General features: G+C 43.9%; 2 protein-coding genes and 1 long non-coding RNA gene across 10 annotated transcripts; 2 read left to right on the forward strand and 1 right to left on the reverse strand.

Moving 5' to 3' along the window:
- The first annotated feature begins 5,918 nt into the window (after window positions 1-5,918).
- On the forward strand, window positions 5,919-7,371 carry LOC125716747 (C-C motif chemokine 13-like). 2 transcript variants are annotated; one of them, XM_048989400.1, is made up of 3 exons: window positions 5,919-6,089; window positions 6,426-6,540; window positions 6,954-7,371. In XM_048989400.1, the coding sequence occupies exons 1-3, from the start codon at window positions 6,017-6,019 to the stop codon at window positions 7,090-7,092; spliced, it is 327 nt and encodes a 108-aa protein (XP_048845357.1). In that variant the 5' UTR covers window positions 5,919-6,016; the 3' UTR covers window positions 7,093-7,371. The 2 variants fall into 2 exon arrangements, with proteins under 2 accessions (XP_048845357.1, XP_048845358.1); XM_048989401.1 differs by having other exon boundaries at window positions 5,923-6,089; window positions 6,429-6,540.
- A 448-nt stretch (window positions 7,372-7,819) lies between these two features.
- LOC125717089 (proteoglycan 4-like) lies at window positions 7,820-22,412 on the forward strand. Of its 4 annotated transcripts, XM_048990059.1 has the most exons (5): window positions 7,820-7,921; window positions 8,172-8,368; window positions 12,357-12,493; window positions 19,784-19,898; window positions 20,373-22,412. In XM_048990059.1, the coding sequence occupies exons 3-5, from the start codon at window positions 12,427-12,429 to the stop codon at window positions 22,000-22,002; spliced, it is 1,812 nt and encodes a 603-aa protein (XP_048846016.1). In that variant the 5' UTR covers window positions 7,820-7,921; window positions 8,172-8,368; window positions 12,357-12,426; the 3' UTR covers window positions 22,003-22,412. The 4 variants fall into 4 exon arrangements, with proteins under 4 accessions (XP_048846016.1, XP_048846017.1, XP_048846018.1 ...); XM_048990060.1 differs by lacking the exons at window positions 7,820-7,921; window positions 8,172-8,368; window positions 12,357-12,493 and adding an exon at window positions 19,049-19,185 and having other exon boundaries at window positions 20,373-21,704; window positions 21,774-22,412; XM_048990061.1 differs by lacking the exons at window positions 7,820-7,921; window positions 8,172-8,368; window positions 12,357-12,493 and adding an exon at window positions 19,049-19,185 and having other exon boundaries at window positions 20,373-21,566; window positions 21,705-22,412.
- LOC125717091 (uncharacterized) lies at window positions 14,597-21,854 on the reverse strand. 4 transcript variants are annotated; one of them, XR_007384477.1, is made up of 4 exons: window positions 21,843-21,854; window positions 21,705-21,773; window positions 21,429-21,566; window positions 14,597-14,718 (listed from the first exon to the last, which is right to left on the reverse strand). It is a non-coding gene; the product is annotated as an uncharacterized LOC125717091 (long non-coding RNA). The 4 variants fall into 4 exon arrangements; XR_007384476.1 differs by having other exon boundaries at window positions 21,429-21,635; XR_007384475.1 differs by lacking the exon at window positions 21,843-21,854 and having other exon boundaries at window positions 21,705-21,785.
- Window positions 22,413-23,320: the final 908 nt, after the last annotated feature.

Raw genomic sequence — 23,320 nt, forward strand, 5'->3', positions numbered from 1 at the left:
CACATTTGAAGAGACCCGACTGCATGTCTTTCTCCGGGTACGATGGCAAACAGACACATTAGAGTCCAGCGACAGGTGCTTCACCTGGGTGTGGTGAGTTTAACAAAACAAGGGAATAGAACACAAAAGACAGCCGTTTCAACTTCAGCAGGTATGTTCGGGTAACGAAGCCTTGGATCTTTGGAATGTCAAACGTAGCTACGTGTACTGTGAGCTGTAAGCCCTCTTATTAGGGTGTCTGTTTCACAGCCCTAATTTACATTTAAATAAATCTACATTTATTCATTGATCTGATGATTTCATCCAAAAAGCAGAGGGCAGGACTGCACCTTTTTTATGAGCGGGATTTGAACCCACAACCTATGCATCATTAGTGCAATGTACGTGTAGAGCTACAGGATTGAATATCCCTTTAGAGGAAACACTCTTGCCTCATGCCTGCACGGCTGGGGATTTCCAGCAATTAACACGCAATTAGGTGACTGGGTGTCTCTAAATTGCCAGTTATGAGAGGCCATGTGCCCTGTGATGGACTGGCATCTCACCCAGGGTTCAGGTCTTGTGCTCTATGCTGCCAGGGATCGGCTCCAAGGCCCAATGACCTGGCAGTGAATAAGCAGTGAAAACGAGAGCATGCCCACTAATTGGGGAAGTGAAAATGTGATGGTCTGTGTCCAGCAAACCCAGTACTTCCCCTCACATTTGCCACAGGTCCCCATTTTTCAGACTCATTCGGTTCCTTCCGCTTAGATTTTCTTCATTCATAATTCGCCCCTTAATGTGCAGCTAATTTGTTGCCTGTTACAAGCTAATTTTGCAGTGGAACCTCTGAGCGAAGGCAGCTTCAAAGATAAGTTACGCTACGATATTCACTGGAGACTGGACCTCTCAAAATCCAGTTCCTAAATCAGGAGTTACTTGTTATGGTAAACAGAAAGTTCTGTATGATTTAGAAACTGGGAATTGCACAGAAACCCAAGGACTGTTCCCCCACTATTTATAGTAGTTCCCTTTGTGTTTAAAATAAAGAGAAATTCCATTTGCTAGTATCAAAAAGTGTAGTTAGGGGTTCGGAAAGATGAGGTGAATGACCGTTCTGGTTACCTGCCTTTGCCCCACGCTGGCATGTTCACGCCCCCCCCTCATCCCCGATGTGTGAAGAATAATGTGCTTTCAATGGGTCCAGTAAATCGAATGACCCATTATTACATTTGAGTAAATATACAGCTCACACGCTACGTACGCATGGAAGGTCGAGGTATGAGTGGTGGACGCCTGCTGGGTGGCGAGTCGGTGGGGCAGAACCCTCCGCCTCCGAGTGGAAGGTCACTAATTCAAATCCCAGGGTCGGTGGAGCGATTTCACCGCCGAGCTCCCTAACAAAGCTTGTAATCCCCATTTGCAGCTGTAACTGTCTGACTCTACTTTCTCAAAAAAAATGCATGATAGAAGTGTCACAAGAAAATCCCTTCTGAGGAAGACCTGAGGGTGTCAACTCCGTGCAGTTAAACGCAGTGGCTGAACCTTTCCACCCGACGTTGGGGAAGGTCGGCCCTCCAGCAGCTGACAGTCACTCGCCGGGTTGCATCTTCACTGGGAAAAAAACCCAGCAATATTACACACGTGGGCACAGAAATAGTTATATCCTGTCCATCAACCTGAGGCCTATAGACTGAGCAGGTGGCCATGGCAACATTAAAAAAATAACATCTTATACCAAGCTGAATTTTTTTGTTCGGTTTAAACCCAGAAGTCTGGTTTTCAACATGTCCAGGAGAGGATCAGAGTATTCTGCACCTAAGAGTCTTTTTCTAGTTTTCATGAAAGTCCTGAACTAATGGCATTAAGTTGATTGCCAATAAGTTGGTGGTAGCATGTCCTGAGGCACTGGAAAGGGGGGCTGGGGAGGGAAGTTAGAATGATTCCAGAGGCCCCTGAGTGACAGACAGTTTGGACAGTTTGGAACCTAATTGGATTGGTCTGGGGTTGGGGGCCTACTATGGTATGCCCACCACCCCTGAGTATGGCAACCCTCAATAAGATCACAGCTGAGTCATAAATGCGGAGCTGGAGGGGTTAACAGCCCCTAATAGTAAAAAGGGGTCTATCTTGGTTTTTCATGCAGTAGATATTAGGTTGTCTAACTTCCGTTCACTAGACGCTCTTTGAGGCAAACTGTCAATGGAGAGTCAATGCGAGAACAACCGCAGAAACCAGTGGCTGAGGCTTACAGTAAGTCCAGACGTCTTATTGTAGCCTTGACAGTCTTACTCAACATTCTGGAACACCAGGCATTCAGGAGGAATGAGACGGGAAGGATGAACGGTGTGAATCAGACAGTGGAACTGGCTGATTTCTTGTTGGTATCTGCCACTCCCCCTCTTCATAAGTTTCAGTTTGACTGGGAGTTTCAGACCAGAAACTAGATGCCCTTGCAGGAGAGTGACACAAGGTGGCGGACAGAATAGAAACTGTCGTAAAAGGAAGAGATGGCCCTTCTCCTTCTTTGATGTTTTTTGGGGATGTTCTTTGCAGAAGACATCAAATGGTTTATTTTGTAACACATCCATTTCAATATGTATGATCTTTTAAAAATGTAAAACTATCTAATGTGAAACTGTCGCCTATTCTCCAGCCAAGTCGGTCTTACTCTTGGGTGTTCCTGTTGTAAGACGACACCCCTGGCGATGTCACTGTGACCTTCAAGCCAGTGTTTGGTGTGTGTGTGTGTGTGTGCGTATACACACATATATATACATATAAATTTAGTATAACACACACGCAGCACCTTAATATTACCTGGTATAGACACATACACTGTGTGGACAAAAGTACTGGGACACCAGGCCATTACACCCACTTGAACTTTTATTGTATTCCATTCTAAATCCATAGGCATCAATATACAATTGTCAACACAGAATTGTTCATAATGTCTTGATATGCCTAGCGAGACATTCTGGACATTTCAATGTTTCCAACTTTGGGGGACAGTTTGAGGAAGGTCCTTTTCTGTTCCAGCGTAACTGCGCCCCAGTGCCCAAAGCAAGGTCCATAAAGACCTGACTGGCCCACACAGAGCCCTGACCTCAACCCCATTGAACACCTTTGGGATGAACTGGAATGGAGATTGCGAGCCAGGTCTTCATGTACAGCATCACTGCCTGACCTCACAAACGCTCTTCTGCATGAATGGACAAAAATTCCCACAGACACACTCCAAAATCTAGTGGAAAGCCCCCCCCTAGAAGAGTGGCAGTCGCAAAGGGGGGACCGGCTACATACTGATGCTTATGAAAATTACTGCAGGTGACAGATTTAATTCTTTTCTAAAACAAAGTCTTAATATTTAGTTTTTATACACTGAACACTGTCAGACTCTTGGCTTGACGGTGACAGTAACATCGCCGGGGGTGTCGTCTTAGAACAGGAACAGACAGGAGTTATACCTACTTGGCCGATACATTTGCTCATACAGTGTATACAATGGCAATTTTTATATAGTCTGATATTTAATTATATGTTGACAGGGTCTGAAAAAGAGTTTTTTTTTTCCACTGCTGCTTCGCCATAAAGGGGCGTAAGACTGACTAATGCTTTGTGCAAACTAAACTGTCAAAGTTTCCAGCCTTAGCTGCTTAAAGCCCCCTGCCCCACCCTCGGATCTGGGGTCTCATTCCTTGCCCAAACCACATTTTAATTTGCTGTACATTCCAAACAGTCGATGTGAAATTTTGGAGATCGCGCACGAAACCAAGACCCGTGGGTTTACACCCTGTCTGTGGTTTACTCATCTACCCATTCGCACACTTAATGTACACACGGCTTTCGGCTCTTCCAGAGTCCACACGCGATGCACGATGACAAAGGAACCGCTTTCCTTTCTTCTCTCTCGAATGTTTGTCCCGCCAAAATCAAGATAAAGTGTATTCGGGGTGACCTTTCCTTGCCCTGTCACTCTGAAGAGTCAACCCTACAGTGGGATCTCCGTCATGGCGGTAGGTAAGAATCTGAGTGAAAAAGCAGGTGGCACATTCCAGCATGAGCACAACAGCAATTTCTCGCAGAAAATCAGAAGCAATTTAGAAGTGGGTCTCCTTGATAGTTCACTGAGCGCCAATGAGGTCCACCAGGTTTCACAGCCATACAGAACAAGTGGGTAGATGTTGCATAATTATACACGCCATTAAGGACTTGATGCCATGCATCAGTGAGTCTCAACAAGAGCCGGCACATGACTCATTGTTTCCTGGCAACAGGCAATCGGAATTATGTAAGAGTTGTGACGGGCCAATCATGAGTGTCGGAGGGAGTCACATGGGTGCTGATGCCCCCTGGGTGGAGTTGTGCTTAGGGGGTGAACTTTGGTGAAACTCATCGGCAGGGGGGGTGAGGTTTTTGTGGCCAAGGCAGCTTACTACTAAGAAACGGAACACTGCTTCCACTTACAACCCCCCAGCACCCCCCCATGTTTCCTCGCACTGAATAACCAATTACACGTCTTTGCTACACACTGAGAGGTCGGGGTCTTTGGGAGAGCTAATAGCAACATACGTCCACCACGGTCGGTTCTGGAAGGACCACTGAAACAATGTCAGAGAATAATACACAATTTGTGCACACAAAATACCTATTAATCTTTAATGACCCCTCAGGTGAGTTAGTGTTTAAAAAAAAAAGCTGATTTATATCCCTTTATACAGTTGCAAATTGAGTTCTAAGGATTAAGAATACTTTTATTTCATGCACTGATATTGTTTTTCATCAGGAATATACTCGTCCGTCTAGGTTACTTTTCTTCGTTATCAGTACTCATCCTACTGCTAATAAAATAGCTGATACGACTGTCTATTAGACAGAATTACGAGAATAGCGAATGTGTCATGTGAATCGTGGAATGGATAATTCCCCTTATTGTGGCACAATAGCAGCAAAAAAAGGCTGATTCCAGTCATCAATAGTCATCGCAAGGCTTTTGCTTAATTATTTACTGGTTAATGTTCTTTGGGGGGGGGGGGGATTTGCAATAAGTCTAGAGCCCTTTGCAGAAGGCCCACAACAGCCGACACCACAGAAGATTCTAGGATCCCTAAACTGCCCCCTGTTCTGTGGAGCCTCACAGCACCTTCAGCAAGTGGGGTGATGATCGCGCGAGCGCACTGTCGGCCTGAGGGACCACAGGCTCTCCCGCAGAGCCTTCTGCTGCCTTGGGGCAACTTCTGCTGAATCCTGAAGGCAGGGTTAGGCCTCAAAGTGTTGTAGAAAGGCTCATGGGAGCAGCTGGATTCCAAACCAGTCACCAACTGATGGGACAGCTATATAATATGTAGGGAGATGGCTCCAGAAAGCGAGCATGAGGAGGAGCTCCGGGATGATGGACGTTACAAAGGCTGAGCCAGACAGTGAGGCCGCACTCTGTTTGTCTATCATAGAAGAACTAAAATGTTTACTTGGCTGCAAGGAAAAGCCACTGGAGACTTCATTGTGCATTTAAACAGCTATATGTGGATTTCCTCGCTGTTATCTGGAGAAATTCGAACCAGATACTGTGCTATAGTAACAAATCCAGCATCAATTTTTAGAACATAATGCAGAATCCTTGCACTTTTCTACTGTAACACATAAGTTCCAGCAAATATCTTTCGCAGACTTAAAGGAGGAATCTTCGAGTTCTGTTTTGTTAGTGTGATGCTCTGTGAATGATACTGAGCTGCCTGACATGTTTCGCATTCATTTGCTCTCCGTCTTCATACACGCAGGATTTACTTTCAGCATTCGTGTTTGCACACATGCATTCCGCCACAGTTTCTGATGCAGATGTGCTATATTTAAAAACCACCACAAACCAGAGAAAGTAAGAGTTCGCTCGTAGCAAGGTGACGATTGTTGGGGTTGGTGGGTGGGTGAGGAGGGGGACTGGAAGAAGTGCTACTGTTTTTTCCCCTCTGCGTGGAGCAAGAGAAGCGTATATAAGCAGGGTTTGGATGGAGATGCTAGAAACCATCCTTCTGTCAAAATGTCGTCTGCCAGCTTGCCCGTCCTCGGTTTCTGTCTGCTGGTGCTGTTCCTGAATATTCCATCCAGCCAAGGTGAGTGACCAAATGTTTGGCTCTTTTGCTAGAGGTGGATGACGGACTTTGCCATACCTAGATCTCTTTACGCCTTCCACTCCCTGGTGCCCTACTCACACAGGACACTTGGCTTGTACGTCTACTGTAGTCAATTAGTCTCAGTACAAATAATAATGAGTCTTATAGACAATCGAGTACCTGGTGTCACAAAATGTCAAGTAATGGTAAATCAGACAGATTCTAAATCAGCTAACGGACGGCGGTCAAAGCTGAGCGAAGCTCTCGGTAAACTCTGATCCGTATCGGTTGGGTCAAAGATCCACACATCTCACGCGTGTCCTTTGTCTCTTTCAGCAGCAGTTAGCCCAGTACCCTCCTGTTGTCTGAAAACTCACGACACCAAAGTTCCCCTGAAGAGGCTGGTGGAGTACCACAAGCAGGACGCGGTGTGTGGGGTGAAGGCAGTTCAGTGAGTATCCTTCAACAAGCTTTCCGATATAATTAACTTTCAAATATCCTTAGTATCTGTTACAGAGATAATTATTAAATTCATTCGGATCATTAGCAGGAAACCAAGTAACAGTGTTGTATGTCTTTCAGGAAGGTCCTGCTATGAGTTAAAACTAAGATCTGTTTTCCAAAATACGCACATTTATTATTCCATTAAATAAAAGTAATAATTAGAAATAATAATTAATTTGTAATAATATAATCAGATTCTATGAGATGCAATAGCCAGTGTAAAGAGTCTCTTACAGTCCCACACAATGATTATCAAACCATTTCCTTTAGCCGGAATTTCACTGTAAAATTGGCAGTGCATGCTAATTAACCATCGCGTGAATAAAACAAGTGTTAAAAGTTACCATTTTGTCTTCGCAGGATCAGGACTGATAGGGGCCATACCATCTGCTCGGATCCATCGAGCCAATGGGCACAGAGGGCCATGCGGTACCTGGATGGCAAGAAAGCGACCAAAGCAGCGATGATATTCCCAGCCACCAGAACATCCTCCACTTAAGCCCACAGCATAACCTTTGACCCATGACTTGTCTAGCAGCAGCTTTATATTGATATTATTATTATTATTATTATTATTATTATTAATAAAATTAACTGGCACATATATAAAGATTATGGTTTGACTAAAGATAATGGATAAATGGATGGATGGATGGACTAATTTTTCATTTACGTGATTGCACAGTGCACATAATTACACCTGGAGGTTGTATTTATGTCAAAGCTATATATGTATATAAGCTATGTTTATTTATTTAATAAAATGGTTATTATGAAATGCTACGTTACGATGTGCAATTGGACCTTTCAAGGAAATAAATAACAGTAAGAAATTATTAATAAGTGAGAACTACAAAAAAATAAATAAATCAATGTGGAAAATCTAAGTATGAAAATGCACACAGCACTGTCAATGCACCGATGCTATCTTCCCATCTCCTTAGTGGTACATTTTCAGACCTCAAAAGAAATTCACCCATTTTGCTGGTATGACACCCAAAAGGACCCAATGTTCTCAGTGCGGCCAATGGCGCGGCATGCTCGGCTTGTGTGGGAGGAGCCACAGCGGGTCAACCAATGTGGGGACGCCATGCGTAACGGGTATTCCCCTACCCTCTCAGAATGTGCGCTGCCTGCCCGCACTGAGGTGCGGACCACCAGTGAGCGTGCTCCTGAACTTCACTCCCGCTCAAACTCGTCACGTTTTCCACAGCATTCAGACCTGCCTTCGCTTCTGCACAGTCACTCCTGGCATTTGGGCGGCACTCTGCACTTCCGTTGGAGATTCTTTAACCATTATCTGCTCCTTGAAGCTCAAGCCTCAAAAGGTTCTTTTAAAGCTTTACATTGATTTAAATTGTCGAAGGCAGTGTTTCCCAACCCGGTCCTCGGGGACCCATGGACAGTCCACATATTTGCTCCCTCCCAGCTCCCCACCAGACAGTTCACATTCCGGGAACTGGACAGGAGTAAAAACATGGAATGTCTGGGGTCCCCTAAGGGCCAGGTTGGGAAACACTGCTGAGTGTTCCAAGGTATCTGTTGGCTGGGATAACCTGGGGTCCAATCCTATTCTAGGATGGGCTCCAGGCTCATCGCGACCTTGCACTGGAAAAGTGGGGACGCATGATGCCGGTGCTTGCCCAGTTCTTCCCTGTTAGACAGTCATCCTGCTCAGCTGATGCTTGACACGTTGGCTGCCGACGGGGGCAGAGCATGCAGGAAGCCCAACTGTCAGCCGCACGGCAGAGAAGCTTCACTGAGGACAGCAGAAGGTAACAATGACATTCCTAAGTCTGGCTTTGCTACACCTGTTTATTTTTTTCTGACCAAGAGGAGTGAACATGCCATGCAACTGCATTCAAGGTTTGGAGATTACGATCCCCCGCTTCGAGTAATTTGTACGATAATGTCGCCCATCACGGAGAATACGTCATGTGTTACTGCTATTGGTAGGAGGAGTACGGGATGTTTTTTCCAGTACCTGAAAAATAAAACCAACATATGTAATGTGTGGACAAAAGCACTGACAGACCAATTAGTTTGACTGTGAGGAGAAAGCCATACGAACCCAGTCTGCAGGGGGCCCCAGTTTAAATGGACTTTATCTTTGTTAACTTAAATTTAGCTCAGACTAATTTAAACACAAGAAATTATCGACTAATCACGTCTTGTGTTTACACGTGGTCGATCAACAGCGTGCCAGACAGACTGTCGCAGACAAGCTCACAACAGACTGGAATACACATGTACGATTTTAGGATTCACAAACGAGTCTGGACGTTGACTTACTTTACCTGCAGAAAAATGTTAGTAGGCTTACAGTGAATGGAACTAAATTTAGTAGAAGCTAATTGGTCTGCTAATGGTTTTCAAAGTTGGCAGAAGGGCTAATCCACTAACAGAAAAATTATCTTCGCTAATTAGCGGATTAGCAGAACCCTGTCCACCACTACTACTCACTAGATCTGTACTAGATAGTTCACAGAAATAATGGACAGAAACAATCATTAAGTTGTGCCCCCCCCCTCCCCCCATCTCAAACTCTCTCCTACACCACTGATAGAGCTCAAATAGAGGAATTTATTTGATAGCACGGTCCTGTGTGCTGATGCTGTGGCGTACACAGTGAACGGCAGGCACCTACGTCAAGAAAACAGAAAGTAAAGTTTGTGATGTCGAGATAAACTTCTGTTATCTCAAGATCACAAGAAAGATAAGTGGTGATCTCAAAATAAGAGGAAGAAAATAATAATCATCAGGGTCCTCTTCCGTAATTGGCCCTAAAAATTATATCAAATATTTTAATAGATTTCAACAATACTGAGATTTATCAGAATATTATAAAATTCACAAGTGTAAAACAGCAAAACATGACAATTGTTTTTCAGCTTTTATGACTGTGACCAAATTGTTTTACTAATCATTATGGAGCTTGTGACAGGTATAACAATAAATCACACAGAGAAGTCACTCATTCTTTGATGGAATTTGCGTAAAAATTGTGCATTAAATAACTTGATAATTCAAGAAAACAAATTCTTAGGCTATATTACAGCACTCACAATATTCAAACTGATAACAAAATGAAAGTTCATAATCACGATTGGATATTTTATTGATATATCACCCAGCTCTGGAAACAAAACTCTGTAACGAGGGCCTTCTTAAGTATTTCCATCACTGACATTGGTGTTCTAACAGAAATTTTAATTGTACAATTGATCTAACTACCTCCATAATGGGAAACATTAAATGAAATGACACCATTAAATGGAACGTGAAATGACTTCCCAATTTGCAAATCTGCTTCTTATCAGGAAAATAATCTTAGTCTGTGAAACGGCTCCTGTTGACAGGACTTTGAACACGATCGCATGTTTTCTAAGACGACTTCTGACGATGTATCAGTGGCACAAAGACGTTGCAAGAAGAGAATGATAATAGGTAGATAACAGAGAGGGAGAAGACGACTCATTTTGAAATGGTTGAATGTTTATTGTCCACAAAACCTCACCCAACGTCAGAAACATCAGATGCCAAGGAAACAGCATCAAGCATAGCCAAGGAAACGTCTAGCATTAGAGGATTCCACCACTAATATGCTAAAACATCGGACAATGGATGTAATCTTGAACCAATTTATGTGGGCTACAGCTGTTTGGCTGGTAGAGGCCCAGTGTCTCTGTCATAATTAGACACATAATTGGGTTTAAATTAAGGATTAAGTTGTACTTGGTCATGTGACATCTGGTGCTGAACGGATACTATTTTAAGTTCATGGTATGAGTGGAACACTACTTCCTGTGCAAACCAGATAAATTAATGCTGTCACTAAAGCTAAATGCTGATTTGTCCCGGGGCGGGGGACTGTGGGAAGAGTGAATTGCAGCTGTGTGCTTTTGTAAAGCTCTGCTCGGTGAGATTATATAAGGTGGTACGCAGAAAGTGGGATCAGGCACCGGAAAGCCGGGAGACACAGCGATGTCACTCAGCTGCTCTGTTCTGAGGTTCTCGCTGATCCTGCTGCTGTTATGGGCTCCTTCAGGCGAAATGTGCAGTTAGATGTGAAGCAGAAAGATGCGAAATGTGCAGTGAGATGTGAAACTCACTGGCAAAACACAGGTGATGTGGGAATGAAACTTAGGGGGCTTTCCCACTGCATCAGATGCCGTACTTTAGGTAAAAATCAGCACTTTATCTTTTCCACTAAATTCCGATCAGGTATCATACTAGAGTGATTACCAGGGGATATTTAGGATTTACCTAACTGAGTAGCGTTGGACTTTGGAGAGTCTCCGGAATAAACTAGCACTGAAATTATCTTTCAGTGATACTCCGTTTGCAAGACGTGAGCATTTTTGTTGGAGACGCCCTATTTCACAACTGGCCCAAGCTGACATTGTGCCCTCATTGAAGTCCTCACTGGGGACTACAAACATGGCGGCGATTACCCGGAACTAGGAAAGAGAATCTCAGCTCTTTATTAGTCTATACTGTTACTCTGTCAATCAGCACCTGGAAAGCACAACCGGAGGCCTGTACCTTATCACGAAGCAGATTTTCTTGCTTTGCCAGATTACTTGTCGGATTTAAGGTAGCCTGGGCTAAATATAAGTAAACAAAGATAAAATCCATTTAATCTAGGGTGCCTTAAAACAGACAAGTTATCTGGCTAAGCGGGAAATCTATATAATAGCCATTGTACGAGCTATTCATCCTGCCTGTATGCATTTGCAAGGGGCCCCCATGTTTGAGGCCCCCTATTGCCAGCAGACAGTCACTACACTGGGGGCCAGGGGTCCCAAAAGTGAGATACTGAGTGCGGCTCCAGCAACAACAAAGCTGCTCGTGTTGGCAAAGAATGACGCGAACGCAGAAACAATTACCCCAGGAGGCAAGACGCAGTACCTGCCCGCTCTGATGCTTATAGCTTAACCTTTGACCCCTTGAGTTCTTCCAGGAAACATGTGTTTTACTATTCTCTCCCAAGGTACCAGAACCTATTTACAAACTGGTTAAAATCTGAATTTAATGCTCCTTCTTTAGTAATAATAACTAATAACGCCCACACACATACAATAAATATATACTGAAACATTAAATGTTAACACATTCTAGTTCAATTAATTCTCCTATCACTGAAATACTAAACCGGAAAGCATTAATATACTATAATACTCACAACATGTGTCTTTGTTGTGTGTAGTATTTTTTGAAAAGCAATAAAGATTACAAACAATCCTATATAATAGGAGCCTTTTTAGGTATTTCCTTCACTGATATTGGTGTTCAAAAGGAAAATTACATTGTACACAACGATGTAATTGTCTCTATTAAATAACATGCAAAACATCTCAGACTGTGAATCTGCTTCTTATCGGGAAAATAATCATAGTCTGTGAGACGGGCCCCGTTCGTACGGCAATGAATTTGACCACATGTTTTCTTAGAAGACTTCTGATGGCCTATCAGTGAGACAAAGATTTCACATGAAGAGAATGATAAACGGTAAAAGTAGGTCAATAACAGTAAAGGCAACACACATGGTGTTAAGGGTTAAATTGTACTTGGTCATGTAACTTCTGGTGCTGAACAGGTGCTATTTTAACTTGATGATATGCATGGAACCAAAAGTACTTCCTGTGTAAACCAGAATCATTATTATTACCACTCTGACTAAATGCTGATTGGTTCACTGGTTGGGGGGGGGGGGTGTGTGGAAAGAGCAACTGTGACTTACAGCTTATAAGCTCTACTCAGTCAGATCATATAAGATCGACCCGAATGAAGAAAATGAGACCCGGGTACCAGAAAGCCAGGAACCACAGCGATGCCACTCAGCTCTATCCTGAGGTTCTCGCTGATCCTGCTGCTGTTATGGGCTCCTTCAGGCCGAGGTGAGTTCCTGTCAGATCGGGCCCTGGGGCCACCAGGGCACAGACTCCCTTACAACTTTCATCCCTCTTTCATGTGGAGAAATATCTACGTTTTTCAATGATAAAACCCAAGCGAATGCAGTTTCTGCCATTAGCTGCATGTGTTTGCACTGACGCCAGGCAGACAGCAGTGAGGTGTGAAGCAGGAAGATGCGAAATGTGCAGTGAGATGTGAAACTCACTGGCAAAAGACAGGTGATGTAGGAATGTAGGGAAGACACTAAGGGGGCTTTCCCACTGCATCAGGTGCCATACTTTTGGTGCTAAAAAAATCAGTACTTTACCTTTAGTCACTCACTGGCGAAACACATGTGATGGAAAAATGAAAGAAAAGAGAAAGAGTTGTTGAAGGTCTGAAACACTCAATAGGTCTATATTTAGCTACGTAAGAGGCAGCTACACCTCACTGCTGTGTGATGTTCTGTGTTCCACGTTGCTCCTTGCAGAAGACGTTACTAAAGCTGCATGCGAGACTATGGGTTAAATGCGATTGCTGTCCCATGTACGATATTGGTGCTGGTGCTATTAATATACTATGTGTCCCGATGTTCTGTTTCAGCGGTAGTTAGGCCCATTCTCAGCTGTTGTTGGAAAACCAGTAAAACCAGAGTCACCATGGAGAAGCTGAAGATGTACTTCAAACAAACCAACCTTTGTCCGGTGAAGGCAGTTCAGTGAGCATTCTTATTTATTTCGGCTCATTAAAAATATCTACTTGCTCCTTAAAGGGGAGGCTCACCCAGTTCCAGTCTGGATTGCTTATATCCAGCCAATATCCTACATATATGAAACGTATTTTTATTGAGTTTTAAATCCGTCCAATACCATTACATCTCTTCTCAAGTTTCCCAAGAATTTCGGGCGCAATAAAATGGGAAAAACGCATTCATGATCCATGAAGTAATTTTGAAGGTAATTTTAATGTTTCAGATTTTACAAGTAACCTAGTTATGCATGTCAAGCCCAACCATTAACTCCTGGATAATCCGAAATAAACGTGAACCTTGCGTCAACCAACGAAATGCTTTTTTATACTGAGCTACAACTATGAAAACCTTACTGTCTCATTCAGAATAGGAAATAGGCAGGACATAGCATAGTAGTACCATGTCTGACAATGTCCCTCCTATGTCATCACAGATTTACTACTGTAAAGGGCATAACCATCTGCTCAGATCCATCTGATGACTGGGCAATTAAAGCCATGAAGCATCTGGGCGCCAAGAAAATGCCACATCCGAAAAATAGCCATGCAACCAATCTGTCACGTCCGTCAGAAAAACCATCCCTGTCAACAGAAAAGCCACATCCGAAAAATACCCATGCAACCAAACTGCCATGTCCGTCAGAAAAACCATCGACAGAAATGCCACACACATCTTCCATTAAGGACCCCTCTTCAATGGAAGCATCGCACACAACAAACAAACAGAAATACCTGGAAAGACTGAACCAAGCAGAGCAGACAGAAGCACCCACTACCATAATGCACCTCTCCTTGATGGAAATGTGTCAGTCAACAAAGGAAAAGCCGGAGCCAATGACATCTGCTGAAAAACATCTCTCTTCTCAGCCAACGACAGAGGAATCAGGTCAGCAGTAGAACAGCCAGACCCAACAACAGGAGAAAATGCTTCGACAGAAATGCCTCACCCAGCTATAAACGTACCAAACTCGACAACAGGACAGTCACACCCAACGACAGAAAAAACAGACCCGGCAACAAAGCAACTGTCCTCAACAAATGAAGAACCAGACCCCTCAGCACAACAGTCACACCCAACAACAGAAGACAGAGAGTCTACTGAAGTACACTTTCACCAAACAACTGAAGAACCGGACTCCACAGCAGAAGAATTACCCCAACAAACAGAAGAACCAGATCATATAGCAGAACTGTTATACCCACCAACAGAAGAATCAGGCCCCACATCAGAAAAATTCCAACCAACAACTGAAGATCCAGATCCCATAGCAGAACAGTTACATCTAACAATGGAACCAAACCCTACAGAAGAACAGCCAAATCCAACAGCAAAAGAATCAGGCCCCACAGCAGAACCGGCACATCTAACAACAGAAGAACCAAACTCTACAGCAATACAGTTATATCCAAGAACTGCAGAAGCAGACCCCACAGCAGAACAGTTACACTCAAAACACTCTTCCCAACGGAAGCGCCGCACCTTACAACAAAAATGCCACACCGAACGAAAGATGAAACGACACGCCCCTTCCCATAGGATGTGCCGCACCTCTCAACAAAAATGCCACAACGAACGAAAGATGAAAAGACACGCCCCTTCCCATAGGATGTGCCGCACCTCTCAACAAAAATGCCACACCGAACGAAAGATGAAAAGACACGCCCCTTCCCATAGGATGTGCCGCACCTCTCAACGAAAATGCCACAACGAACGAAAGATGAAAAGACACGCCCCTTCCCATAGGATGTGCCGCACCTCTCAACGAAAATGCCACACCGAACGAAAGATGAAAAGACACGCCCCTTCCCATAGGATGTGCCGCACCTCTCAACAAAAATGCCACACCGAACGAAAGATGAAAAGACACGCCCCTTCCCATAGGATGTGCCGCACCTCTCAACGAAAATGCCACACCGAACGAAAGATGAAAAGACACACCTCTTCCAATAGGATGTGCCGCACCCCTCAACGAAAATGTCGAACCGAACGAAAGACAAAAGACACGCCTCTTCCCAATGAAAATCCTGCAAACAGGAAAGACTTGATCCCATTGGTAGCAATCAGACCGAATCCCTCAATAAAACTGCAAAACCGAACGATGAAAAATTACCACTAAGTGTAGTTTTTCTCCAGAGAAAGCACCCAGGTCATTTCCTGACCTTCTCAGAATTTCATGTGCAACTTAGAACTTCAGAATGCTTTAATTACTTACTTGTTTGCTTATTCCAGATGAGATTTAACTTTACGTATTTCATAAAGTAAGCTCATGGCATGTTGCTTTGAACAAAAGTGTATGCTAAATAAATGAATGTAAACAAATGTAAACAAGCACAGCAAAATACCAAATATGCTTTTGTGGGCTTTTGTTTATCAATTTTTTGTCTGCTAATGAATGAAAATAGATAGCAATGGTACTTGTATGATATTAATAGTACTAAATTCTAATTCAGTAATTTATACAGTAAAATAGAAAAAAGTGATGCTCCATTCAACTTGACACCTCAATGAAGTCGAAAAACATGAATCAGACTGATGCATAAAACTTCCATGTGATTTTTACAGACTAAATGACTGTGTGGTTGACCCTTGGGGGGACGCGCACGACAGTTGCTGTCCTCCGTATGACTGAGACGTCATGTGCACCTTAAACTCGGTCCTGTTTCCGGATGGAGCCGAGTTGTGTTGGGTGGTGCTGTGGCTGCACGCCTCCAGGGCTGTGGGTATTCCTTCCTGCCCCCATACATGTGGTGGTTATATATTCTACTCATTTTTTGGGGGGGGGGGGGGTGTCCTCCCACAGTCCCAAAACCTGTGGTTAGGTGATTCATCGATACATTTCCTATAGTGTACATGAGCGAGAGCCTTGCGATGGTCCCTGAAGCCCCATGGCTTCGTGTTTCTGGTGATGGGCTCCAGGTTTCCATGAACCTGCTCTGGACAGGTGATTCAGGAAAAGTGAAGGATTGAGAAAAGGGGGAAAGCCAGCCTGGGCTCGGTCCTCATAAATACAGTGACCCACCCCCCTTCACATTCTCGGAGGTTAAGCGCAGAAGATCACCGCCAATGTGAAAGTTCACAGATCCCCTAATCTCAACCCATAACAGTCAGCTAGTATTGTACTGTACACTTTGCGCGTCAAACTACTTTATCATTTCCAATCTATCCATCCATCCATCCATTTTCCAAACCGCTTATCCTATTGGGTCGCGGGGGGTCCGGAGCCTATCCCGGAAGCAATGGGCACGAGGCAAGGAACAACCCAGGATGGGGGGCCAGCCCATCGCAGGGCACACTCACACACCAGTCACTCTCACATGCACACCTATGGGCAATTCAGCGACGCCAATTAGCCTCAGCATGTTTTTGGACTGTGGGGGGAAACCGGAGTTCCCGGAGGAAACCCCACGACAACATGGGGAGAACATGCAAACTCCATACACATGTGACCCAGGCGGAGACTCGAACCCGGGTCCCAGAGGTGTGAGGCAGCAGTGCTAACCACTGCACCACCATGCCGCCCCTCATTTCCAATCTAGACCTTTTTAATTAATATACAAGATGTAAATTATGCCCCTGTATGAACAAAGTTACTGCTGTACCTACTGGGAGCACAACGTTTTGGACCCATTATTAAAAACGCAAAATTAATGGCACTGAAAAGTTTAAAAGTTATTGTGAGAAAAGCAAGATTCTGTGGTCACAGTGACAGCAAACACACGAATGAGGCTGGTAGCCGAGACAAAGAAACACGACATACCCAAATCAGGACTTTCAATATGAAGGATACAATATCCACTTACACCAAAGATATTATTGCTAATGTTTAGATATTATATGATTTTATGTGACTCAAATAATTTTCATTATTTCCTTCGCCTTTGCTCAGCGACTTCCTGCGATCTTTTTGCGAGCTTCAGAAATATTCACGTTTATATCTTCATGGCCAACTCGTGAATAACCAGAACCACGGCTGTCAAATTTGTGAGTGTGGTCACTGTATCGTTATGTAAATACATAAATGGGTAAATTTGCAAACAACACTGTGATGCTAAGTTTAGCAAATAAATAAAGAAATAGTCAATGGCAGAAATGAATTCTGACGAAGGGACGGATTCATCATCATACAAATAGAACAATACTTCTCAGCTACTTGGTTCTTGCGTCTATTCACAGTTTACTCATTAATCCACGCCCACTCCCTTTCTTGCAGGTCAGACCCCTGACCATTTAGGACACCGCAGATGAGCTTGTGCGGTTAGACTCATGGGCGTTGAGCAGCGGTGAGTGGAACGGAAATGCCAAAAAACCCCCTGCGATCGCTGCTATCTGTGAGCTGGAAGAGTGTGCCTCCAAGCCCGGGCTTCAGGGCGCGAAGCTGACCCACGGAGCTGCCTCCGCGTGGCGGCCTGCGCGACCTGGGGGCGTCGCTCCTACAGCCTGCCGGCTCGCTGTGGGTGTGAGCGCCAGAGCTAGAAGGGTTACTTTAGAAATGCGATTACCAAATACTTGGCAAAAAAAATAAAACGTTGTCAGTAACCTAATCAAAGAATCGCAATATTTAAGAAACATAATCCGATTTCCCGTTACTTTTGGATTGCGATGCCAAATGTGCAGAGACAAGAAATATGAATAAGAAGATTTTATTGCCAAAGCTGGGATTTGAACAGGTGAACGTCTGATCACGGGCCTCATGTCATAACCCACTGACCCAGACGCCACCCCGACAGGGGGGGTGACCCTCATTCAGGTGTCTGAGACCCCACACCACGCCGCGGAAGTTCGCTCTGGGTCTGCTGCCTGTGTTTTTCCACTTCCTGATCAACTTTCTGAATCGCTCCACTGGGGACCAGGGGTCCCAAAAGTGAGATACTGAGTGCGGCTCCAGCAACAACAAAGCTGCCCGTGTTGGCAAAGAATGACGCGAACGCAGAAACAATTACCCCAGGAGGCAAGACGCAGTACCTGCCCGCTCTGATGCTTATAGCTTAACCTTTGACCCCTTGAGTTCTTCCAGGAAACATGTGTTTTACTATTCTGTCCCAAGGTACCAGAACCTATTTACAAATTGGTTAAAATCTGAATTTAATGCTCCTTCTTTAGTAATAATAACTAATAACGCCCACACACATACAATAAATATATACTGAAACATTAAATGTTAACACATTCTAGTTCAATTAATTCTCCTATCACTGAAATACTAAACCGGAAAGCATTAATATACTATAATACTCACAACATGTGTCTTTGTTATGTGTAGTATTTTTGAAAAGCAATAAAGACTACAAACAATCCTATATAATAGGAGCCTTTTTAGGTATTTCCATCACTGATATTGGTGTTCAAAAGGAAAATTGCATTGTACACAACGATGTAATTATCTCTATTAAATAACATGTGAAACATCTCAGACTGTGAATCTGCTTCTTATCGGGAAAATAATCATAGTCTGTGAGACGGGCCCCGTTCGTACGGCAATGAATTTGACCACATGTTTTCTTAGAAGACTTCTGATGGCCTATCAGTGAGACAAAGATTTCACATGAAGAGAATGATAAACGGTAAAAGTAGGTCGATGACAGTAAAGGCAACACACATGGTGTTAAGGGTTAAATTGCACTTGGTCATGTAACTTCTGGTGCTGAACAGGTGCTATTTTAACTTGATGATATGCATGGAACCAAAAGTACTTCCTGTGTAAACCAGAATCATTATTATTACCACTCTGACTAAATGCTGATTGGTTCACTGGTTGGGGGGGGTGTGTGGAAAGAGCAACTGTGACTTACAGCTTATAAGCTCTACTCAGTCAGATCATATAAGATCGACCCGAATGAAGAAAATGAGACCCGGGTACCAGAAAGCCAGGAACCACAGCGATGCCACTCAGCTCTATCCTGAGGTTCTCGCTGATCCTGCTGCTGTTATGGGCTCCTTCAGGCCGAGGTGAGTTCCTGTCAGATCGGGCCCTGGGGCCACCAGGGCACAGACTCCCTTACAACTTTCATCCCTCTTTCATGTGGAGAAATATCTACGTTTTTCAATGATAAAACCCAAGCGAATGCAGTTTCTGCCATTAGCTGCATGTGTTTGCACTGACGCCAGGCAGACAGCAGTGAGGTGTGAAGCAGGAAGATGCGAAATGTGCAGTGAGATGTGAAACTCACTGGCAAAACACAGGTGATGTAGGAATGTAGGGAAGACACTAAGGGGGCTTTCCCACTGCATCAGGTGCCATACTTTTGGTGCTAAAAAAATCAGTACTTTACCTTTAGTCACTCACTGGCGAAACACATGTGATGGAAAAATGAAAGAAAAGAGAAAGAGTTGTTGAAGGTCTGAAACACTCAATAGGTCTATATTTAGCTACGTAAGAGGCAGCTACACCTCACTGCTGTGTGATGTTCTGTGTTCCACGTTGCTCCTTGCAGAAGACGTTACTAAAGCTGCATGCGAGATTATGGGTTAAATGCGATTGCTGTCCCATGTACGATATTGGTGCTGGTGCTATTAATATACCATGTGTCCCGATGTTCTGTTTCAGCGGTAGTTGGGCCCACTGTCAGCTGTTGTTTGAAAACCAGTAAAACCAGAGTCACCATGGAGAAGCTGAAGACGTACTACAAACAAACCGACATGTGTCCGGTGAAGGCAGTTCGGTGAGCATTCTTATTTATTTCGGCTCATTAAAAATACCTACTTGCTCCTTAAAGGGGAGGCTCACCCAGTTTCAGTCTGGATTGCTTATATCCAGACAATATCCTACATATATGAAACTTATTTTTATTGAGTTTTAAATCCGTCCAATACCATTACATCTCTTCTCAAGTTTCCCAAGAATTTCGGGCGCAATAAAATGGGAAAATTCTCACTGCGCATTCATGATTTATGAAGTAATTTTGAAGGTAATTTTAATGTTTCAGATTTTACAAGTAACCTAGTTATGCATGTCAAGCCCAACCATTAACTCCTGGATAATCCGAAATAAACGTGAACCTTGCGTCGACCAACAAAATTCTTTTTTATACTGCGCTACAACTGTGAAAACCTTACTGTCTCATTCAGAATAGGAAATAGGCAGGACATAGCATAGTAGTACCATGTCTGATAATGTCCCTCCTATGTCATCACAGATTTACTACTGTAAAGGGCATTACTATCTGCTCAGATCCATCTGATGAGTGGGCAGTTAAAGCCATGAAGCATCTGGACGCCAAGAAAAAGCCACATCCGAAAAATACCCATGCAACCAAACTGCCACGTCCGTCAGAAAAACCATCGACAGAAATGCCACACACATCTTCCATTAAGGACCCCTCTTCAATGGAAGCATCGCACACAACAAACAAACAGAAATACCTGGAAAGACTGAACCAAACAGAGCAGACAGAAGCACCCACTACCATAATGCACCTCTCCTTGATGGAAATGTATCAGTCAACAAAGGAAAAGCCAGAGCCAATGACATCTGCTGAAAAACATCTCTCTTCTCAGCCAACGACAGAGGAATCGGGTCCCACTGTAGAACAGCCAGACCCAACAACAGGAGAAAACGCTTCGACAGAAAAGCCTCACCCAGCTATAAACGTGCCGAACTCGACAACAGAACAGTTACACCCAAGAACAGAAGAAAACGCTTCGACAGAAAAGCCTCACCCAGTTACAAACGTACCAAACTCGACAACAGGACAGTCACACCCAATGACAGAAAAAACAGACCCGGCAACAAAGCAACTGTCCTCAACAAATGAAGAACCAGACCCCTCAGCACAACAATCACACCCAACAACAGAAGACAGAGAGTCTACTGAAGTACACTTTCACCAAACAACTGAAGAACCGGGCTCCACAGCAGAAGAATTACCCCAAAAAACAGAAGAACCAGATCATATAGCAGAACTGTTATACCCACCAACAGAAGAATCAGGCCCCACATCAGAAAAATTCCAACCAACAACTGAAGATCCAGATCCCATAGCAGAACAGTTACATCTAACAATGGAACCAAACCCTACAGAAGAACAGCCAGATCCAACAGCAAAAGAATCAGGCCCCACAGCAGAACCGGCACACCTAACAACAGAAGAACCAAACTCTACAGCAATACAGTTATATCCAAGAAATGCAGAAGCAGACCCCACAGCAGAACAGTTACACTCAAAACACTCTTCCCAACGGAAACGCCGCACCTTACAACAAAAATGCCACAGCGAACGAAAGATGAAAAGACACGCCCCTTCCCATAGGATGTGCCGCACCTCTCAACAAAAATGCCACAACGAACGAAAGATGAAAAGACACGCCCCTTCCCATAGGATGTGCCGCACCTCTCAACAAAAATGCCACAACGAACGAAAGATGAAAAGACACGCCCCTTCCCATAGGATGTGCCGCACCTCTCAACAAAAATGCCACAACGAACGAAAGATGAAACGACACGCCCCTTCCCATAGGATGTGCCGCACCTCTCAACAAAAATGCCACACCGAACGAAAGATGAAAAGACACGCCCCTTCCCATAGGATGTGCCGCACCTCTCAACGAAAATGCCACACCGAACGAAAGATGAAAATACACGCCTCTCCCAATAGGATGTGCCGCACCCCTCAACGAAAATGTCAAACCGAACGAAAGACAAAAGGCACGCCTCTTCCCAATGAAAATCCTGCAAACAGAAACAGAAAAAACTTGATCCCATTGGCAGCAATCAGACCGAATCCCTCAATAAAACTGCAAAACCGAAAGATGAAAAATTACCACTAAGTGTAGTTTTTCTCCAGAGAAAGCACCCAGGTCATTTCCTGACCTTCTCAGAATTTCATGTGCAACTTAGAACTTCAGACTGCTTTAATTACTTACTTTGCTTATTCCAGATGAGATTTAACTTTACGTATTTCATAAAGTAAGCTCATGGCATGTTGCTTTGAACAAAAGTGTATGCTAAATAAATGAATGTAAACAAATGTAAACAAGCACAGCAAAATACCAAATATGCTTTTGTGGGCTTTTGTTTATCAATTTTTTGTCTGCTAATGAATGAAAATAGATAGCAATGGTACTTGTATGATATTAATAGTACTAAATTCCAATTCAGTAATTTATACAGTAAAATAGAACAAAGTGATGCTCCATTCAACTTGACACCTCAATGAAGTCGAAAAACATGAATCAGACTGATGCATAAAACTTCCGTGTGATTTTTACAGACTAAATGACTGTGTGGTTGGCCCTTGGGGGGACACGCACGACAGTCGCTGTCCTCCGTATGACTGAGATGTCATGTGCACCTTAAACTCGGTCCTGTTTCCGGATGGAGCCGAGTTGTGTTGGGTGGTGCTGTGGCTGCACGCCTCCAGGGTTGTGGGTATTCCTTCCTGCCCCCATACATGTGGTGGTTATATATTCTACTCATTTTTTGGGGGGGGGGGGTGGGTGTCCTCCCACAGTCCCAAAACCTGTGGTTAGGTGATTCATCGATACATTTCCTATAGTGTACATGAGCGAGAGCCTTGCGATGGTCCCTGAAGCCCCATGGCTTCCTGTTTCTGGTGATGGGCTCCAGGTTTCCATGAACCTGCTCTGGACAGGTGATTCAGGAAAAGTGAAGGATTGAGAAAAGGGGGAAAGCCAGCCTGGGCTCAGTCCTCATAAATACAGTGACCCACCCCCCTTCACATTCTCGGAGGTTAAGCGCAGAAGATCACCGCCAATGTGAAAGTTCACAGATCCCCTAATCTCAACCCATAACAGTCGGCTAGTATTGTACTGTACACTTTGCGCGTCAAACTACTTTATCATTTCCAATCTAGAACTTTTTAATTAATATACAAGATGTAAATTATGCCCCTGTATGAACAAAGTTACTGCTGTACCTACTGGGAGCACAACGTTTTGGACCCATTATTAAAAACGCAAAATTAATGGCACTGAAAAGTTTAAAAGTTATTGTGAGAAAAGCAAGATTCTGTGGTCACAGTGACAGCAAACACACGAATGAGGCTGGTAGCCGAGACAAAGAAACACGACATACCCAAATCAGGACTTTTAATATGAAGGATACAATATCCACTTACACCAAAGA

Source organism: Brienomyrus brachyistius, chromosome 21 (genome assembly GCF_023856365.1).
Source record: "Brienomyrus brachyistius isolate T26 chromosome 21, BBRACH_0.4, whole genome shotgun sequence".
Lineage (NCBI taxonomy): Eukaryota > Metazoa > Chordata > Actinopteri > Osteoglossiformes > Mormyridae > Brienomyrus > Brienomyrus brachyistius.

Bases quoted from the DNA above. Each gene is read 5' to 3' on its own strand.
- LOC125716747 (XM_048989400.1), top strand. From the start codon at position 6,017: ATGTCGTCTGCCAGCTTGCCCGTCCTCGGTTTCTGTCTGCTGGTGCTG. The intron at 6,090-6,425 runs GTGAGTGACCAA...TGTCTCTTTCAG, and splicing joins GAATATTCCATCCAGCCAAG to CAGCAGTTAGCCCAGTACCC. The intron at 6,541-6,953 runs GTGAGTATCCTT...TTGTCTTCGCAG, and splicing joins TGTGGGGTGAAGGCAGTTCA to GATCAGGACTGATAGGGGCC.
- LOC125717089 (XM_048990059.1), top strand. From the start codon at position 12,427: ATGCCACTCAGCTCTATCCTGAGGTTCTCGCTGATCCTGCTGCTGTTA. The intron at 12,494-19,783 runs GTGAGTTCCTGT...GTTCTGTTTCAG, and splicing joins ATGGGCTCCTTCAGGCCGAG to CGGTAGTTGGGCCCACTGTC. The intron at 19,899-20,372 runs GTGAGCATTCTT...ATGTCATCACAG, and splicing joins TGTCCGGTGAAGGCAGTTCG to ATTTACTACTGTAAAGGGCA.